This window comes from Oratosquilla oratoria, chromosome 11, assembly GCF_046742065.1.
Source record: "Oratosquilla oratoria isolate Oo_2021 chromosome 11, ASM4674206v1, whole genome shotgun sequence".
NCBI classification, from domain to species: Eukaryota; Metazoa; Arthropoda; class Malacostraca; order Stomatopoda; family Squillidae; genus Oratosquilla; species Oratosquilla oratoria.
The window spans coordinates 28,480,934-28,501,044 of record NC_134787.1 but is presented as its reverse complement, the minus strand read 5'-3'; the positions used below and the strand labels follow the sequence as shown (position 1 = coordinate 28,501,044).

Genomic DNA, 20,111 nt, shown 5'->3' with positions numbered 1-20,111 from the left:
GAGAGACATATGGACTATTGCAGAAGATTAAAGTGGTGTTTCACTATATGGATGAAGAGATGATGAAAAAACTTATTGAAACCCTGATGCATTCAAGACTAGAATTTGCATTAGTAGTATGGTCCCCATACAAAGTGAAGGATATAAGTAATATTGAAAGAATACAAAGGGTAGCAAGCAAACTAGTCCCCAGCCTGACTGCTATGGCAATGGAGGTATCAACAATGGTGATGGGAGCAATGTCTACTGCTGGAGACATCACGCCATGGTAGCATTGACATGAGAGGTGGCAAAGGCAGCAATGACATCAGGGGTGGTGGCAGCAACACTGGGCTCAGCTTGAAGTGTGCATTGGTGAGTGGATGGGGGTCTTTTTACAAGTGGTGACATCTATAGGAGATAAAAGTACAGATGAGAATAAGGTGAGGTGCCCTCCCAGATGAATGTGTGATGGGTGGGAGGATTAGCCAGATTGACAGGAGAGATTGAGTAAGGAGGGAAGAGGTGCAGGGCAACGAGGAGACATTGCTGTGATAGGGCATGTCATGGAGAGCCAAGACATGTGTAGGCAGCAGCAAGTAGTACCGGGTGCTAATAGCAGGGATGGCAGATGGATCAAAGTAGGCAGCTTCCTTTCGGCTGGCAGCAGGTGGGGTGAGGCAAATGGCTTCTTTTTGGCTAGAAGTAGGCAGTGCAAGGCAGGCAACCTCCTTTCAGCTGACAGCAGGTAGAGTGAAATGGATGGCTTCCCCTTGGCTGGCACAATCTTTGAGGGCAGCAATGAGGAGCACTCATGGCAGGGCCAGCAGGTAGACAGCAAATGCAACAGCATGGTGAATATCACTGTTGGAAGCCATCATCATGCCTTGTCATGTCATGTCACTTCATATCACTCAGGTAGTCACCAGTTGTGGTGACAAGTGCTATTGTGCTACATGATTAGCATGATTAAGTAACAGACACAATGAAAGGTTTTATTAGGGGGAGGTACACTGCTTACTAAGGTAAAGGAAACTAGTCACGTCTGAATCATAGAATTAAACTGACCTGACCCAACTACAGCAGTCCACTAAAAAAAAAAAAAAAAAAAGTAAGTGTATGACCATAGCCAGCAACATGTGTGCTAGGCCAACCTAAAATTGTGTTTCTGTGAAGACATTAAAAATGGTGCTGGGGGAGTGAACAAGAAGAAAATATCAAATTTTATTTGGGGGGAAACATAATACACAAAGGAATAAAACAATGACTGCAAGAAACAAGAACATTATACCACTACTACTGTAATTTCCATTTTGAGTATGAAATTCTCTGCCTTTAAAACTGAGAACTGATTAACTTCTATTAATTTCATGAACATAGAAAATAGAATCATATACACAAAAGCTCAGGAAATAGCAGAAGAAATATTAACAAACATAGGAAAACTAGCAAAAAGTAAAAACTACAAAAATCTAGGGATAAAAAAGGAACTGAGTGATGAGGAAAAAGAAAAGGAAAAAACACTTAAAGAGTAAGTTAAGGAAAAGAAAGAGAAAAGAATAGAAAAAGAAAGGAAGGATTTTTTTTGGAAAGTGATGGACTTGAGACTGAGGAAATTTCTGTATCTGGTGTTTTCACTGACCCACTGAGTCATTATATATTCCATGGTCATGTCCAGTAGTACCTTACCCCACAAGTCTTCACCTCCTCTCACTGTAAATACAACAAAAGAAAAAATTATAAGGTGTATAAAAAACTCAATGTTATTAAAACACCAGGGCCTGACGGTTGGCATCCAAGAATCTTAAAGGAAATGAAGAATGAGATTGTTGTTCCATTAGAAATTATTTTTAAAAAATCCATCATATCCGGAGATGTCTCAAGAGAATGGAAGCTAGCTAACATTACTCCCATATTCAAAAAAGGTGACAAGAAGAAACCAAATAACTGCAGCCCTATAAGTTTGACTTCAATCATAGGAAAAATGATGGAAACTATCATCAGAGATGCTATCAAACATCATTTAGAAAGTAACCGTTTGATAAATGATAGCCAGCATGGTTTCAGACAGAAACCTTCTTGCGTGACTTACTCAAATTTTACAACACAGTCATCTTGAATTACGCCAAAAGGAACATTATAGATTTAATATATCTAGACTTTGCAAAAGCTTTTGATACTGTCCCCATGAAAGACTACTTACTAAATTAGCTTCACACAGAATAAGTGGTAGCTTATTAAGTTGGACTAGTAATTGGTTGAATGATTGAAATTAGAGAGTTGTTTTAAATAGAAAAACTTCTAGATGGAAAAATGTTATGAGTGGATTTCCTCAAGGTTCCTTTCTTGGGCCACTTCTATTCATAGTATATACAAGTTATATAGACCACGGACTAAAATCTATTGTCTCCAAATTTGCTGATGATACAAAACTGTGCAGAATGGCAAATGATTACTTAAACCAATTAGATATTCAAGAAGATTTAGATAAATTACAGCAATGGACTGATAAGTGGCTAATGAAATTTAACACAAGTAAATGCAAGGTAATGCACATAGGTAAAAAGAACAGTAAGTACAATTACAAGTTATTTGGAAAGTCGTTAACAAAAGTGGATAGTGTAATGGATCTCGGGGTAATTATCAGTAATGATCTCAAATCATCTAAGCAGTGTATTTCAGCCTCTGAGAAAGCAAATAAGATTCTAGGACTAATTGTGTGATCTTTTGACTTCAAAAATCCATCACTCGTTGATAAGCTATATAAATCGTTAGCTCATCCACATTTGGAATATGCTGTTTCCGTATGGTCACCAAATCTCATTAAAGATATTGACAGATTGGAAAATGTACAATGGCAAGCCACAAAACTGATTCCAAATATAAAAAATAAATCATACAAAAATTGACTGAAACACATGAATCTGTTTTCCTTAAAAAACCATAGACTCAGAGGTGACTTGATACCGATCTTTAAGATTCTAAAGGGAGTTGATAACATCAAAAGTGACAAAATTTTCACACTGAATGAGAATCAGACAAGAAACAATAGTCTCAAATTGTTAGGGAATAGATTTAATTTGGAAGTGGGTAGAAACAACCTCACCAACCATGTAGTTAATGAATGGAATAAACTTCCTGCAGAGGCAGTGCAATATAGTTCAGTTCGAAGTTTTAAGAATCATTTAGATAAGTACCTAAGCAAGATGCTGTAATGACTGTCATTTATTTTATATTATTTGTTTATTTGTTTTGTTATTATTTGTTTATTATTATTTGCTTGCTTCTCATTTATTATTAGTTATATGTCTATTATCATGTACTATTTACCTATTTGTTTATTATTTAACTATACCTATACACTTATTTATTATTATTTACATTATTATATTTTTTATTTATTCATTTATTTATTTATCATTTTTATAATTTTTTTCACATCCGACCTTGATATGGACTAAAAGGTCTCCTGTCGACATGCTCTGCCTTTGTAATCCTTTGTAACTACACATACAAAATGACAGGTTGGTTCATCGTACTACCCCATTCAAGTGAGGTAAAGGTACTACAAGAGGGGCCTTATTCAAATTTCAGTTGAAGTGATTATCACATAAGAGTTCTAAACATTATTATTTATGACAAGTAGACATCTGTAACTGAAGTTAGCTAAGTCTCAAGTACATTTCAGATCCAAGTACAAACAGCATTTGGCCAGGGGGAGGTAAGGTTGGGGAGCGGAAGAGTTGTGCCATTTCATACCTCTCCCAAGATGAACAGCAACGGCAAAAAATCATCAAGGAGCTTATTGCAACAGAGTCCTCATACTTACAAGAATTACATCTAGTTCAGCAGGTGAAGTATCATCGTGTCATGTATGTTCAATTAAGATTGATGGAAGAACATCAAGGCTTGATTGAAATTGTGCAGTTAACATTTTATGTACAAGCTAGACAAGCCTGAAGTCATCATGACTTCTGCCTCAGCCCCACTATTTTTTACATGACATACTATCCTTATTTGTACTTTTTATAGTTTGCACTGATATCCTTTCTACCCATTTCATGGCCACTACCTGACAGAGCTCTATCCTATCTTGGCAGGGTTAGGCTGTCCTCCCCTCCTTGAGGCTAAACTAACAATTGCTTCACCACCTCATGATTCCCCCAGGGAAATTGATTATGTATTGTAACAACTAAGATGCTATCAGTATGATTTATATGTAATATATTTTCCTCATATATTAACAGCACCTTCTTTGTTGTTGTTTTCTGATGATACTGCACTTGTGGCGGGGTCAGAGGGGGAATTAACCACTTCCATACGGTGACACCTACATAGGCGGCATGAGGAGCAAGTGGGTACTCGATGATGCCGACGTCGCCATCTTGATTATATTTATTGTAGTCGTACCGACGTAATTTCCATTCTCTCTAAACTGGCTTCATCAATTTTCTATGGTTATCAAAATACACGGGTGAAAGAGAACAAACGATTGAGGACTGACTTTATTTTTTATGATGCAATTATTATGACGCAACATCGCACGTCGGGCAGCTAATGCTGCCAGACGTGCGATGTGCCCCGGAGTGAAGAGGTTTGGGAGCTATTAATGGAGTCTGGGAAAGTGCAATAGGAGAAAGTTGGAGGTAAATGTGGGTAAACATAAGGTGATGAGATGTACAAAAGGAGAGGATGGCAGTGAGTTGAAAATAAGTCTTAATGAAGAGAGGTTGGAGGAAGTGGATAGCTTTAGGTATTTACCTAGTTGTATTTTGTGGGAAGGGGAGCTATGCTCGTGGTGTCCCACCTTTGTATCTCACAGTGTCTAGTTTGCTTTTAAACTCATGAATGGTTTTTGTGCATACTATTTCATTGTCCAGTTTGTTCTAAGTGTCCACTACTCTATGTGGAAAACTTTTTCTTCAGTTCTCTTCTGTAGCCATGTTTTTTTATTTTCTTTCCATGTCCTCTTGTGTTTGTCTTGTCCCAGTTTAGTAAGTCCTCTCTATCAAGTATCCCTGTGCCTTTCATGATTCTGTAGATGGTCAGTAGATCACCTCTCTCTCCTCTTTGCTCCAGTGTCAGTAACTTCAGTTTAGCCAATCTCTCCTCATATGATAGGTTTGCAAGTGCAGGTGCCATTTTTGTGGGTGCTCTCTGGATTCTTTCTATTTTCTTTATATTCTTTTTGGTACTGGGTGACCACAATGTCGCCGCATACTCTAGTCAATGTAATCAATATTTTTTTATCATGTCTTCGTCCAAGTATGCAAATGCCACTTTTATTGATCTTAGCAAGTTGTAAGCCTCCCCGACAATTTTGTTAATCTGTTTATCATAGGACAAGTCGTTTGTGATAATTGCCCCTAAATCTTTTTCAGATCCTACCTTCTTTACCTCCTTGGTTCCAATTGTATATTTTCCTGATATTCTGTTTTTGCTTTTTCCAAACTCCATTATGCTACACTTCTTAGTATTAAAGTCCACTTCCCATTTCTGAATCCAGTTCCATACCTTATTCAGGTCTTCCTGCAGTGCTTCACAGTCCTTATCAGTTTCTACTTTACTTAACAGTTTGGCATCATCTGCAAAGAAGCTCATGTAACATTTTTTTATCCTTGTCCATGTCATTCACATAAATAGCAAACATTATTGGTGCCAATACAGATCCTTGCGGTACTCCACTAATCACCTCTTTCCGATCAGAATATTTTTCTCAGAGCGCTACTATCATCTTTCTACCAGTCAGGAAGTCCTCCAACCATTTTAGTAGGTTTCCTTGTATTCCTCCTATGTGTTCCAGTTTTTTTAGTAATTTTCTGTGTGGTACTTTGTCAAAAGCTTTTTGCAAGTCAAGGAAGGCACAATCAGCCCATCCATTTCTTTCTTGCACTATGTCTATTAGCCTTGAGTTGAAGCATATTAAGTTTGTGGTGCATGATCTTCCTTGTCTGAACTCAAATTGTCTTGGGTTTATTATGTTATTATCTTCCAGATGTTTTACCCATCTATTCTTTATGATTTTCTCACAAATTTTGGCTAGAGTGCTTGTTAGTGATACTGGCCTATAGTTGGTGGGTTCTTCCTTGTTTCCTCCTTTATATATTGGTACAATGTTAGTATTTTTCCAGTCTTTAGGTATCTTTCCTTCTTTGAATGAGCTATTTATTATGTTGTGTATTTTGTCCGTTAGTTCTTCTTTGCATTCCTTTAGAATCCAATTTGCAATTCCATCCGGGCCATGTGATTTTCTGACGTCAAGGTTTGATAGATGTTCAGATTTTTCTTTTTGTGTTGTTGTAAACACACTCATGGGGGGAGATTGCTTGTTATTATCTTCATCCCAATTTTGTATTTTCTCTCTGGTGAAGACAGATTTAAAGTGATTGTTCATGACTTCGGCCATTTCTAATTCTTCTGTGTATTCTATATTCCCTTGGCTTAGTTTCATCATTTCCTGTTTGTTTTTAAGTTTACCATTCACACATCAATAGAATAATTTGGGTTGATCTTTGCATTTATCTATAATATCCTTTTCATGGTTCCTTTTCTCCTCTCTTCTCACATTAACATACTCATTTCTATAGTTTTGCCATTTACTAGTTTTTTTTTATCCTTCCTCCACCTTTTCCAAGCTTTGTCCCTTCTGTCTTTTGCCTCACTGCATCTTTTGTTGAACCAACATTTAATGTACTCTCGCTTTTGTCTTGGTACATGCCTGTTTACCCCTTCATTGTAATTTTCCATCAATATATTCCATTTCTCATCCACTTTTGTCTCTTTCATATAGAATTTATACCAGTTTGCATTCCAGAAGAATATCTTTAGTTTTGCAAAGTCCGTTTTGTTTTACATCAATCTTCCTTTCCTATGCTTTTCATTTCTCTCCATGTCTATTTCTTCCTTTAGTACAGTTTCAATGAGTATATGGTCACTCTTTCCAATTGGTGTCTTGTAATGGATTTTGTCCACAATTTCAGGTTCTGTTGTAAATATTAAATCTAGTTTCGACAGGGGGGTTAGGTAGTATGTGTGAGCAAAATTTGACGCAGCCCGAAGGGATTTCTCCCCGTCTTCTCCTTTTATGCATGGGGGGACGGAGAGGGGGGGTCGCTGATTTAATGAAGCAGCCTTGCTGTGGATGTGCTGTGTCTTGCAACACTGCTTCTGACCCAGGGCAGTGGACAAGGTGCAGGGATGACCCGTCATCCAGGAGGTGCTAAGATAAGAGGGAGGGTGGAGGGGTGTGGAGTGTATTCAGGGATGGAATGGGTGGAAATGATTTTATGCCTTTTCCTTTTTGGCTACCTCCCTTGTAAGGGGGAAAAAGCCTTGGTATATGTATGTAGTTTTGACGGCTCTTCATTGCTTCTGTATCTGGTGTTTTCACTGATCCATTGGGTCATTGTGTATTCCATGGTCATGTCAAGCAGTACATTACCCCACAAGGCGTCTCCTCCTTGCACTGTCATGTTATCCCAACAAATTTCTTTGCAATTGAAATCCCCCATAATTACCAGATTACCCCTACCCATTAGTATTTCATTTAGTGATTTCCTTGCATCTTCTAGCATTTTTGTATGTTTGTCCTCTTTCCAAGCGTTTGTTTTTGGGGACACATAGGTTACCACAAACTTTCTACTTCTCATATTCTTGTCTCCGACTTTTATCATGATCAGTTCAACATTACCTTTGCCCTCTGCAATTTTTGTCATGTTTAAGTCTTTCTTGGCCAAGAATATGATTCCTCACTGTTTTTTATCCAGTAATTATATAGTCCTTGTCCAATATCGATGGATGGTATTTCACCTCTTAGTTTAGTCTCTACAAAATTCCCCTTATGTCTGGTTTTTCTTCTAGCATGTAGTCATTGAGTTCATTCAGATCTGAAATTAATCCGTCAATGTTAGTATAGGCCACTTTTAATTTTCTTCTTCCTCCATTATTTTTTCTGTCTTTGGTTTTTTCGTTTTGATGTGCCATTTCCTCAATCTCATGTCGATTACTCTCCAATGGAATTCCTTGCTTTCTGTCTCCGTTCTCATCGAGTTTTTTTCCTTTGCTTCTTCTCTTAGTGACTTTTCTTTTTCTAATTCCTCAGTATTCATTTCTCTTTTTATCCATATCTTATTGTACTTTTCACTCCTTGCCAAGTTGCCTACTTTTTCAAATATGTCTTCTACTACCATCTGTGACCTTAATTTTATCTTTAGAGGTTGATTTCTATCCTTAGAATAGCGACCGATTCTATATATCTCGTCCAGGTCTTTCGCTGCATCTCGGTCTCCCCCCTGAATTTCATTTAGGATTTCTACTGCTGTCTCTTTTTCTTCTTTTTCTCTCATGTACCTTGCCAATCCCTGTTTTTCCTGTAGTCCATATACCACAATACATTTTTTCCTATCTACTGTATCTCTTGCCAATCCCTGTTTTTCCTGTAGTCCATATACCACAATACATTTTTCCCTATCTACTGTATCTCTGACCCAATTAGCTTTTACATTAATCACCTGGATAATTGTGTCTTTTGCATTATCCTGCATTTGCTGTTTGACTATTTGAAAGCAATTTCCTTATTTTCAATGTTTTCCTTCCACTTCTTAATTTTCTGAATACTTCCTTACCTAGGTTCTCTTCAATTTTTTCTTTCATTTCTTGTATTTTATCATTCATGTCTTTAAGTTTTCTCTATTGTTATTATCATTAATTCTCTTCTTTTTGTTATCACTCTTCAGCTCATTTATATCCCTTTTCATTTCTTAATCTCGCTTGTAAGATCCATGTTGGTTTCTCTTCGGTCAGAGATTTCGTGATTCGCTTGTGCTAAGCAGTCCATTAGGCCAATGATATCCCTTCTTAAGTCCATAATTTCATTCTCCCACCGTATCCTATTTTTGCTCATATCCCTCTCTGTCTTTAATAATCAACTTAAGTTCCTGCTTTCATACTTACTGAATCCTGGAAAATCTTCTTTGTCGTTGTTGATACATGTGTTTTGGGAGTGCTTGTTTACATCATGGTTCAACAGACTGACGCCAGATGGTATTTGGGGTCACATGTGGCAGGAAAGGGAGTAGAGGTGGAGGTAAATTGTAGACTGAGAGAAATGAGTAAATGCCTTGGGGAACTGAAAAGTGTTGTGAGAAATAGGCATTTGGAAATCAATACTAAGTAGAGATTACATGGATGATGATTGTGCTGATAGTATTGTATGGGGCAGAGACATGGAATTTAAGAAAGGCAGAGAGGAAATGTTTAAATGTGTTTGAGATTAATTATCTGAGAAGTATGTTAGGAGTTACAAGGTTGGATAGAGAAATGAGGAGGTGAGGATAGCAGGGATGGAAAAGGAAGTGGCAGATAGGGTTGATGAAAGAGTATTGGGACGGTTTAGATACATGGGAAGAATGAGTAAAGAAAGAATAATGAAAGAGGTTTGGAAGGCAGAGGTGGATGGAATGAACTTGAGGGGATGACCAAGGATGAGATGGATGAATGGGGTAAAAGGGGCATTGGGAAAGAGGAGAATGTTGAAGAAGGGAGAAAGCAGCAGATGGGGGTGAGTGGAGAATGGTTGTGTATGGATGATGTTGTGATGCATGGGAGTGGTGTCATGTACACACATGAACCACTGTCTAAAGCAAGCTCTAGAGTGCAGTGCTTTTTTTTTTGTTAAGTTGGAGGAAACACCTAATCTGGTATTGTATGCTTTGCTTAACACTTGAGTGACCAAAATTATTTATTGTAGTTAATCCACTGAGTGGAAAATAATTGAAAATGGAGGATGGTGAAGGCAGACAAAAATATGGTGAATCAACTAAAAAAAAGACTAGATATGAGCAGGGTTGAATCACTGTTAGGTGTCATCCGAAAAAAGAGCTGTAACATGGAAACGCCTCTATGTAACCAAAGGTACAACAAGAATTATGGATTTACAGGGTTTGCAAGAGGAGGTAGAAAACTAGGTAAAGGTACAGATTTAGAAAGGGAGACAAGGTATAAAAATATTCTATGAAATCAAGAGATTACAGAACTAATAAATTAAATTATATACCTAAAAGCAGAATACAGGGCAATGTATAGAGAAATGAAAGAGTTAAAAAAACAGAATGCTGAAACCAACAGAGAGCTTAACCCCTTCCATACGGTGCCGCACACGTAGGCGACATGGGGAGCGAGTGTATTCACGAGGCTGCCATATCGGCGTCTTGATTATATATATTGTAGTCGCCCCTCCATAATGACATTCTTTCTAATTCTTTTGTAATCGCATTTTCTATGGTTATCAGAATTCACGGGTGAAGAGAGAACGATCAATATAAGCGGTGACTATATTTTATGATGCGAGTATTATTACGACACGTCGTACGGCTGGCATTGGCTGCTGCCACCGAGATCTAAGTCCATGACGCCTACGTGTGCGGCACCGTATGGAAGGGGTTAATAACTCCATTTCCACCCCCGCTCTCCTCCTCACCTCATTTTGTCACTCTATCCAGCCTAGTAACCTCTACTACACTCAACAAAGTGATCCCTCTGAAACTACTACTCATACTTGTCCCCTTTTCCCTTGTCAAGCAGAACAATACAGGCACTCCTCCAGCACTCTACCCTCTTTTAGACATACATCAAACAACCTCACCAGCCAATCCACCATCACTGTACCTCCCTTTTTTAGACACTCCACATGACACCCATCCAACCCAGGTGCCTGCCAGCTCTCATTATTTTTATAACTGCCTTCACCTAATCTTTCCTTATTTCTCCTCTATAATTTCTCCTTCAGCATAATACTAACAATTTTTTTTTTCTTTCTAGAGTAGCTGGGTTGATTCACTGTCTGTGGCATGAATACTATTTCCTATTCTCAGGCTTAGGATACATGCACCTTTCTATTAACAGAATATTTCAATTTAGAGCAAAATTTATTTAAAGCAAAGTCAAGGACTCTATCTCACATTAAATAGACATTCTTCTGTAATGTATAATCACCAAAATATTCATCTGATGCAATCCTAAGTCACTACACAGTGTAAATTTATTGAGAGTGCTTACACATCAACTTTGAATGACTTTATTTGCTTTATTGTGATGTACAAGAACAGAGTTACACTTAACATGTCTCATCCCCTTTATTTGACCCTGTGTGTGTGAGGCAGGATGGAGTGAGGGAAGATGTGTTCATGGTGTGGTGATCCCAAAAGGGTAAAGAAAACCCTTAGTGTCACAGAAGTGCTAACAATTACACTCGAGATAGAAGCATGGTACATCATTGCTGCTCTTGGGTCTTATACCAAAAATTTTGAACAAATAATTTTCTAAAATTGCTGGTTTATGTTTGTGTTTATTTTATTTTACATTCTTATCTGTGTATAGGGGTTTCTATATAATGTTTAGGTGACAAAATTTTCACATTGAATGAGAATCTTAACAAGAAATAATGGTCTCAAACTGTCAGGAAATAAATTTAATTTGGAAATGGGTAGAAATTTTTTTGTCAACTGTGTAGTTAATGAATGGAATAAACTTCCTGTAGAGGCAGTGCAATGTAGTTCAGTTCGAAGCTTTAAGATTTGTTTAGATAAACACCTTAGCAAGATACTGTAATGGCTGCCATTTATTTTACATTATTTATCTGTTATTATTTGTCTGTTTATTATTATTTGCTTAATTTTCATTTATTATTATTTATCTGTCAATTTATTATTATTTACTATTTACCTATTTGTTTATTATTCAACTATACCTATGCATTTATTTTATTTATCATTGTTTATATTATTATAATTTTTATTTATCATTATTTTTTTGCATCTGACCTAGTTATAGACCAAAAGGTTTCCTGTTAGCATGCTCCTCCTTTGTAAACCTTTTTAATCCTTTGTAGTATTTACATATAATTCCCAATAATTTGAGAAAATTATGGAATGGCGCTACTGTCTACCATTCCAATGTAAGGGGATTATTGTTGATGAGGGGTGTTTGATATCTATATCTTGTAAACTTCCATCATGGCATGGAAAAGTACTGTAAGCTTGGTGTCCTTATTGGCATCAGCAAGAAAGTGTGTTTTCTGGTTGTTAGACACATAGACATACACCTAGGTCTCTTAATCCAACACTCACCAACTGTGCCACTTGTGTGGATGTTTGGACCCAGTGCATAAATTCACTTTAAGGATTGGTGGTGTTTTATGCCCTGGACCAATTCCTGAAGTAGGTTTATGGCCTGGACCCAAATGTTTGCACAAATGGTGGTTAGTAAGTGTTGGATTAAGAGACTTAAGTGTACTTGGTCACATGTAACTGCGGTGGTTGCAGAAGGTGCAAGGTATCTCTGTGGTGAGGTTGGGTATGGTAAATGTACAGGTATTTCTTGTTTTGTGTGTGTTCTTTACATGTGAATTTGCTAAGATGCAACATTTAAAATATTATAATTAAAATTAAGCTATCTGTTCGCTAAGATATGATTTATTCCAACTGCATTTCAAACAGTGCACCAGATGCATAGTTCCACTGCCTGCTAACAGGCGGCCACTCCCAGTTCAATGTTTACAGCCCTCTCATGTGTTTACAGTTGTAGCTAGTCCAGTGAGTGACTGTGAGGGACTGTGAGAAGTGGGGGAGCATCGTATTAAGTGTTAATGGGTGCTTTATACTTTTACACCTTAGTGTTACATATACAGTAGAATTAGGTACTTATGATTGCCTAAACATATGAATTTTCCAACATACAATGTGAAATTTGATCTAATATTTGACTCTACACCCGAAGTAATTTCCAACATACAAAGTCATCGAAGTTTCGCATATACAGTATACGGCGTTGAAGTTTCTTGTAGCGTCACAGTTTCATGGTTAGCCTGCTAGACGGCAGTCAGTTTACAGCTCTCCTTCGTGTCGCGTGGTTCTCCTTGTTCTGATCGTAAATAACAGTGCTTAATACCTTCCTTTTTCACATTTCCTTTTTTATTTTATCATCATGGGTCCCATGAAGGCTAGTGCGAGTGGTAGCAGTGGTGAAAAAAGGAAGAAAGTAATGCTTTCCTTAGAAGTAAAGCAAGAAATCATAGAAAAGCATGAGAGCGGTGTTCGTATAAGTGATCCTTATAAATTATTTTTTTTACATCTCTCTTATATACAGTAATGCATTTGTTTTATTGCTATGTGTAATTATCTGCAGTACAGTATTTATTAAGGAGTTATCATAGGTTTTTGGGCTGTGGGACGAATTAAATGAATTACAGTGTATTCTTATGGGAATATTTGATTTAACATACGACCATTTCAACATACGAAGTAGGTCCTGGAACGAATTAAATTCGTATGTAGAGGTTCTACTGTAGGCTTAGAATGATAAATTTTTAGAAAATGTTCACCTTATTAGTCAAATAAATGTGTTTTTTGTTTAAAAAAAAATGGAAGATTTTTGGGCCAAAACCCCATCTCCCATATTATCCATTGTTTCTTATGGGGAAAATAGTTCTTTTTGTGTGATTTCAGTTTGTGTGATGCCTGTAGGAACCCATATCTTGCACAAAACGAGAAATACCTGTATTATGAATGTCATTGTTCATGAAAAAAAAAAACATATACAAGATTGAACAAGTGAATACTGGGTATTGCTACTATCCTTGAAAGTCAGTGAATAGTACAGAATCCATGAATGGTGACTCATCTGTCAGCTCTTTTTCCATGCCTATTCACCTCCTCCCCTCATTTATCACTTTGTTCATCCTCATAACCCCCACCATGTTTTTCAAACACTTCATCTCAAGCATAGCTCCCCTTCCCGCAAAATACAACTAGGTAAATACAACTAGGTAAATATTTAAATTTCTCCTTAAATTTCTCCTGTCTTCCTTACATTCCATGTCTCTTCCCCATACAATGTCATAGGCACAATTACCCCTTTATATAGTCTGCTCATTATGTCCATCCCCAGATAGCTATTCCTCATGACACTTTGATAAAATTATCAGGTATCAGCTGCACCAAAATTTATATGGCATTCTTCCACACTGTTGCAGAAAGTGTGGAAGAGTCATTATCATAGTTTGTGGTGGGCATAATGATTGAGTTTTGTACTGTTGTTAACTTTCTTTATAAGTATTGTAGGAGCATTTTATCTGTTTCAGGCTTTTATTCATCCCATGAAGATGTCAAATGTCATTAGCCAGAAGGAATTGGACATGATCTTTGTCAACTGGGATGAGTTGATTCTTGCCAGTAGTTACTTCTCAAAGTAAGATAGGTTAATTGTGTATCTAATATTTTCTTGTGTTCAGTAGTTTCAATTCTTGGAATTAATTTAGATGGATTATGAGTAAAAAAAAATCATCTGAAGAGATTGCATATAGTGTCAATTTTTAAGATGTATGTATTACATTTTTATCATTATACATGATATATATATATATATATATATATATATATATATATATATTTATTTATATTTATATATATATATATTTATTTATATCTATATATATATATTTTTTCCTTTTAAGGGCATTGAAGGTGCGTTGTCAAAATAGTCTAAATGGAAATATCAACATGATTGCTGATGTGCTATGCCAACAGGTAAGAGAAACCATTTGATAGTAGAAAAACATTAATTTTCATATGTGGATCTTCTTGATAAAATAGAATTTTATTTTTAGTATAATGAAGGAAGTTGAAAATAAATGTGGGTAAAAGTAAGGTGATGAGATGTACAAGGGGAGAAAGAAGCAGCAGACTGGACATGAGAGACTGGAGGAGGTAGTTTTAGATACTTGGGTGTGAATGTGGAGGGAAAGAGAGGATTGGAGGTGAAGGTAGAATATAGATTGAGAGAAGCAAGTAAATGCCTTTGGGGATTAAAAAGTGTAATGAGAAATAGACATTTGGGAATGGATGCTAAGAGGAGATTGTATGTACCTAGTTGTATGTTATGGGAAGGGGAGATAAGCTCGTGGTGTCCCATCTTTGTATCGCTCCTTATCCAATTTGTTCTTAAATTTTTGTATTGTTTTTGCACACACTGTTTATTCATCCAATGTGTTCCATATACCCACCACTCTGTGGCAAAAGCTGTTCTTTTTCAGGTCTCTTCTATAATTGTCCTTTTTAAGCTTTCCATGTGCTCTTGTGTTTCTCTTATCCCAATTTAATAAGTCTTCTCTATTATGGACTTTCATGCCTTTTATAATTCTATAGATGGTCAACAAGTTACCTCTTTCTTTTCTCTGTTTCAGAGTCAGCAACTCCAATTTTAGCAATCTTCATGTGATAGTTTTGATAGTTCTTGGGTCATCCTCATAGCTGCTCTCTGGATTCTCTCAAACTTCTTGATATTCTTTTTTTTTTACTGGGTGACCATAGTGTTGCTGTATATTCCAATTTAAGCCTTATCAATGTGACTAGTATTTTCCTTACCATTTCTTCATCCACATAGGTAAAAGCCACTTTTATTGCTATTAGTAAGTTGTAGGTTTTGCCAACAATCTTGTTTATATGTTTGTCAGGGGACATATCTTTTGTGATGATCACTCCTAGGTCTTTTTCATATCCCTCTTTTTTTACTTCTTTTTCACCAATTTTATATCTTATGGCCTTTTTTTCTTTCTTTTTCCAAACTCCATTATGCTACATTTTTTTATGCTGAATTCTTTTTCTCATTTCAGATTCCATTCCCAAACCCTGTTCAGTTCTCTCTGTAATGAGTCACAGTCCATTCCAGTAGTCACTTTTAACAATTTTGCATTGTCAGCAAAGAAGCTCATGTAACATTCCACTACCTCGTCCATGTCATTTATATAAATGGCAAACTTTATTGGAGCCAACACTGATCCTTGTGGGACTCCACTAATTACCTTTTCCTAAGTAGAAGTCTTATCTCTGAGCACTACCCTCATTTTTTTCTTCCATGCAAAAAGTCCTCCATCCATTTCAATAATTTACCTTGTATTACTATGATTTCCAGTTTTGATAGTATTTTGTGAGGGACTATTTCAAAAGCTTTTTGTAGATCTAGAAATACACAGTCGGCCCATTCATCCCTTTCTTGTATTATATCTAGTAGTCTTGAATAAAAACACTGTATGGGGCAGAAACATGGAACATAAGGAAAGAAGAGAGGAGTTTGAATGTATTTGAGATAAGGTGCCTCAGAAGTATGATTGGGGTTACTAGGCTTGACAGAGTGAGAAACAAGGATATGAGGAGGAGAACTGGGGTGGAAAGGGAGTTGGGAGATAGGGTTGATGAAAAAGTATGTGATGGTTTGAACACATGGAAAGAAAGATTAGTAAAAGTGGTGTGAAAGGCAGAGGTAGGAGTGAACATGAGGGGGGTGACCAACGAGGAGATGGATGGATGGGGTAACAGGGCTTTGGGAAAGAGGGGAATGTCTGTTGAGGACGGATTGGAGAAAAGAGAAGGTAGGGGAGAATAGAGAATGGTTGTGTATGGATGAGACTGTGATGCATGAAAGGGAGTGGGTGGGGGATGAGGGAGTATGTGTGAAAAATAAATTGACACAGCTCGAAGGGATTTCTCCCTGTCATCTCTATTTCTGCAGGAGGGGGTGGAGAGGGGGGTTGCCAATTTAATGAAGCAGCCTTGGTGTGGATGTGCTGTGTCTTGTAACACTGCTTCTGACCCAGGGTAGTGGGCGAGATGCAGGGATGTCCTGTCATCCAGGAGGAGCCAAGATAAGATGGAGGGAGGGGGCTGGATGGGAGTGGAGTATGTTAGGGATGGAATGGGTGGGAGTGGAATTTATGCCTTTGTTTTTTGGCTACCTCCCTTGTAAGGTGGAAAAAGCACTTGGTATATGTATGTATGAAACTTGAGGCAAAATTTCATAATTGACAGTGAGACAGTTATTTAGTTACATACAAATAAGTAGCTATGTGAATAGATGTATACAAAATAGATACATACATGCATACATACGTATACCAAGGAATTTTTCCCCCCTTACAAGGGAGGTAGCCAGAGTCAAAGGCATAAATCCACTCCCACCCATTTCATCCCCAAACAAACCACTCCCATTCACCACCCCTCCCTTTTTTCTTGGTTCCTCCTGGATAACAGGTCATCCCTGCATCTTGCCCATTGCCCTGGATCTGAAGCAATGCAGCAAGATACAGCACATCCATAGCAAGGCTGCTTCATTTAATTAATGACCCCCTCTCCTTTCATGCAGAAAAAAAAGAAGAGGTGGGGAGAAATCCCCTCAGGCTGCATCAAAATATAATCCACACATACTCCTTAACCCCCCCATCCCCCACCCACTCCTTTCCATGCATCACAGAATCATCCATACACATTTTCCACTCACCCCTATCTTCTGTCTTTTCCCTTCCTTGCTCAATGCCCTCTTTCCCAATGCCCCTTTTACCCATCCATCCATCTCATCCTTGGTCACCCCTCATATTCACTCTTTCCACCCTGCCTTCCACATTTCTTTTACTAATCTTTCTTCACTCATTCTTTCCATGGGTCCAAACCATCCCAATACTCTTTCATCAACCCTATCTCCCAACTCCTTTTCCACCCCCACTCTCCTCTTTACCTCATTTCTCATTCTATCCAGCCTAGTAACCCCTCCATACTTCTCATACATTTCATCTCAAACACATTTAAACTCTTTCTCAAAATAGATAAATGGATATAATTTGTCTAGGCAGTATGAAATACATCAGTATCATATTATGTTATTTTATACTGTAATACTAATTTTTGGCATTATGTGTGTTTCTTCCATGGAATAGATTCCCCTGCTGACCCCTTACCTCAGGTTCTGCAGCACTCAGTTGAAAGGAGCAGCTCTAATAGGAGAAAAGTAAGAATATGATGTTATATTTATCAACTTTGTTGTTTGCTATGAACTTACATGACTGAATATGTATATGCATTGGACATAATTTTTGTATTTTAATTTTGCCTTGTGATATCTTTGGTGTCAGTAGGAAATTATACCTCCCAAAGAGTTGTCACATTCTTCTAAACATAGGGCAAATAGCTATTTTACTTGTAATATCTATATATTAAAAGGCTTCTTCCTCCATATAAGGGAGGACCAGCCAAGGCATGCACCCACCCTCCACCCATCAGGCAGCTAGGGCTAATGAAAGATTATTGGAATGTTTTGGGCACATGGAAAGAGTGAGTGAAGAAAGATTAGCAAAAGAGGTGTGGAGGACACAGGTGGTTGGAGTGATATTTAATGGAAGACCAAGGATGAGACGGATGAATGGGATAAAAAGGGGTTTGAGCTAGAGGGGATAGGGCTGAGTGGAGAAAGGTTGTGTATGGATGATATTTTGATGCAGCCCAAAGGGCTTTCTCCCCATCTCTATTTTGTGCATGAGGGGACAGGGGGGAGGGTTGCCGTGTAAGTGAAGTGGCCCTGCTCTGGATGTGGTCTCTCTTGCTGCATTACTTCCAACCTGGGCAGTGGGCAGGAGACAGGGATGACCCTTAATCCATGAGGAGTTAAGATAAGAGGGAAACAAGTATGGTGGATTAGAGAGGAATGGGTGAAAGTGGTTGTGTACCCTCATAAAAGGGGAAGAATCCCTTGGTGTATAGATATAGAGTAAGATAATTTAATGGGAGTCAGAATATAGAAGTTGATTTTCATAACCAAAGGTTAATGAACTTTATGAGTCCATGTTCACCTGAAAATGGCTCTCCCAACTCCGGTCTGAGTTTTATATACAGGGTAAAGTGCTAACTCAGTTTCCGGAGAGGGAAGTTATCAGTTTTACAAATTGTAACCAGTTATTATTACAAATGGAAAATCCAGAAAGGTTTGATGCTATAACAGTTTTGGACACATTGTGTGGTTGTTTCCTGTGACTTAATTTGTGTTCGGGTTTATTTGGGGATATGGTGTACCTTGTGTTTGGAGGTATGTTTATTGGCTACTAGCCCTTATCATGCCCTGATCATGTGATGGAGGTTTGCTTTAGGGCATGGATAGGTGTTCATTCATATATTGGTGTATGTAGTTTTCTGCATGGTAGTGTTGCAACATGGGTTGGTTACAAAGAGTTTCTTTGGCTAAATAAAATTGCTTGTCAGACCAGTATGAAGCCAATTTACCTAGTTGTATCTTACGGGAAAGGGGAGCTAAGCTTGTGGTGTCCCATGTTTGTATCTCTCCATATCCAGTTTGCTCTTCAATTCTTGTATTGTTTTTGCACACACTGTTTTTTCATCCAGTGTGTTCCATGATCTGGATATAGTATGGGAAATACGAGATGAACTTCAACATCAAGAAATATAGCATAATGGAATTTGGAAGAGGCAAAAACAAAGTTTCGGGAAAATATACAATTGGAAACAAAGAAGTAAAGAAAGTAAATTCAGAGAGGGACATAGGAGTAATAATCTCAAGTGACTTGACACCTGACAAACATGTAAATAAACTATTCGGAGAGACTTACAGATCAATGAAAGTGGCCTTCGACTACATGGATGAAGAGATGGTTAAGAAAATACCAGGGGTGATCAGAAAGTAATGACAGTCGGACTCGTAGCTGAGAGACTATAAGTGTTGGGGGGGCGGGGAGCAAGGGGGCAGCAAGTGTTGCCTGTAATTACATGTTTGAGCTTGTCGCTGTTTGTCTAGCTTACATTTTATCGTTGCGCTGTGCGATTGCGTCATTGTTGGTTTGCCTCTCTAACCGGAAACATGGATTTTTCGAAAGAAGGCTGCAGATTCTACACCTTCACAAGGTGGAAACTCGGGAAAAAAGCAACGGAGATCAGAGAGAAATTGTTGCAAATTTTTCCCGAGTCTACTCCATCACTGGAAATTGTTTCCCGCTGGATTCGAGCTTTCGCAGCCGGAAAATTGCAGCTAGAAGATGATCATCGTCCTGGCCGCCCTCGGACATCCGTGACCGAAGCAACGACTGTCCGTGCGCGGGCCATCATTGACGAAGATCCAACTGTTACTCTTCGATTCTTATCCTTGGAGCTCGGTGTCAGTTATGGGAGCGCACATGACATCGTGTATGAACACTTAGGGCTGAGGAAGAAGTGTGCTCGATGGATACCTCATTTGCTTACGGAAGAGCAGAAGAGCGAACGGGTGCGGATTTGTCGTCTATGGCTGGCTGAATTCGAGCCAAA

At 37.9% G+C, this 20,111-nt stretch overlaps 1 protein-coding gene across 1 annotated transcript in view; it reads left to right on the top strand.

Moving 5' to 3' along the window:
* Positions 1 to 20,111, top strand: part of Dap160 (dynamin associated protein 160) — a 465,025-nt gene that overhangs the window by 386,357 nt on the left and 58,557 nt on the right. Inside the window, exons 30-33 of the mRNA XM_076192536.1 lie at positions 3,668 to 3,831; positions 14,117 to 14,223; positions 14,489 to 14,561; positions 17,741 to 17,811. Coding sequence (XP_076048651.1) covers positions 3,668 to 3,831; positions 14,117 to 14,223; positions 14,489 to 14,561; positions 17,741 to 17,811 — 415 coding nt within the window. The remainder of the gene's footprint in view (positions 1 to 3,667; positions 3,832 to 14,116; positions 14,224 to 14,488; positions 14,562 to 17,740; positions 17,812 to 20,111) is intronic.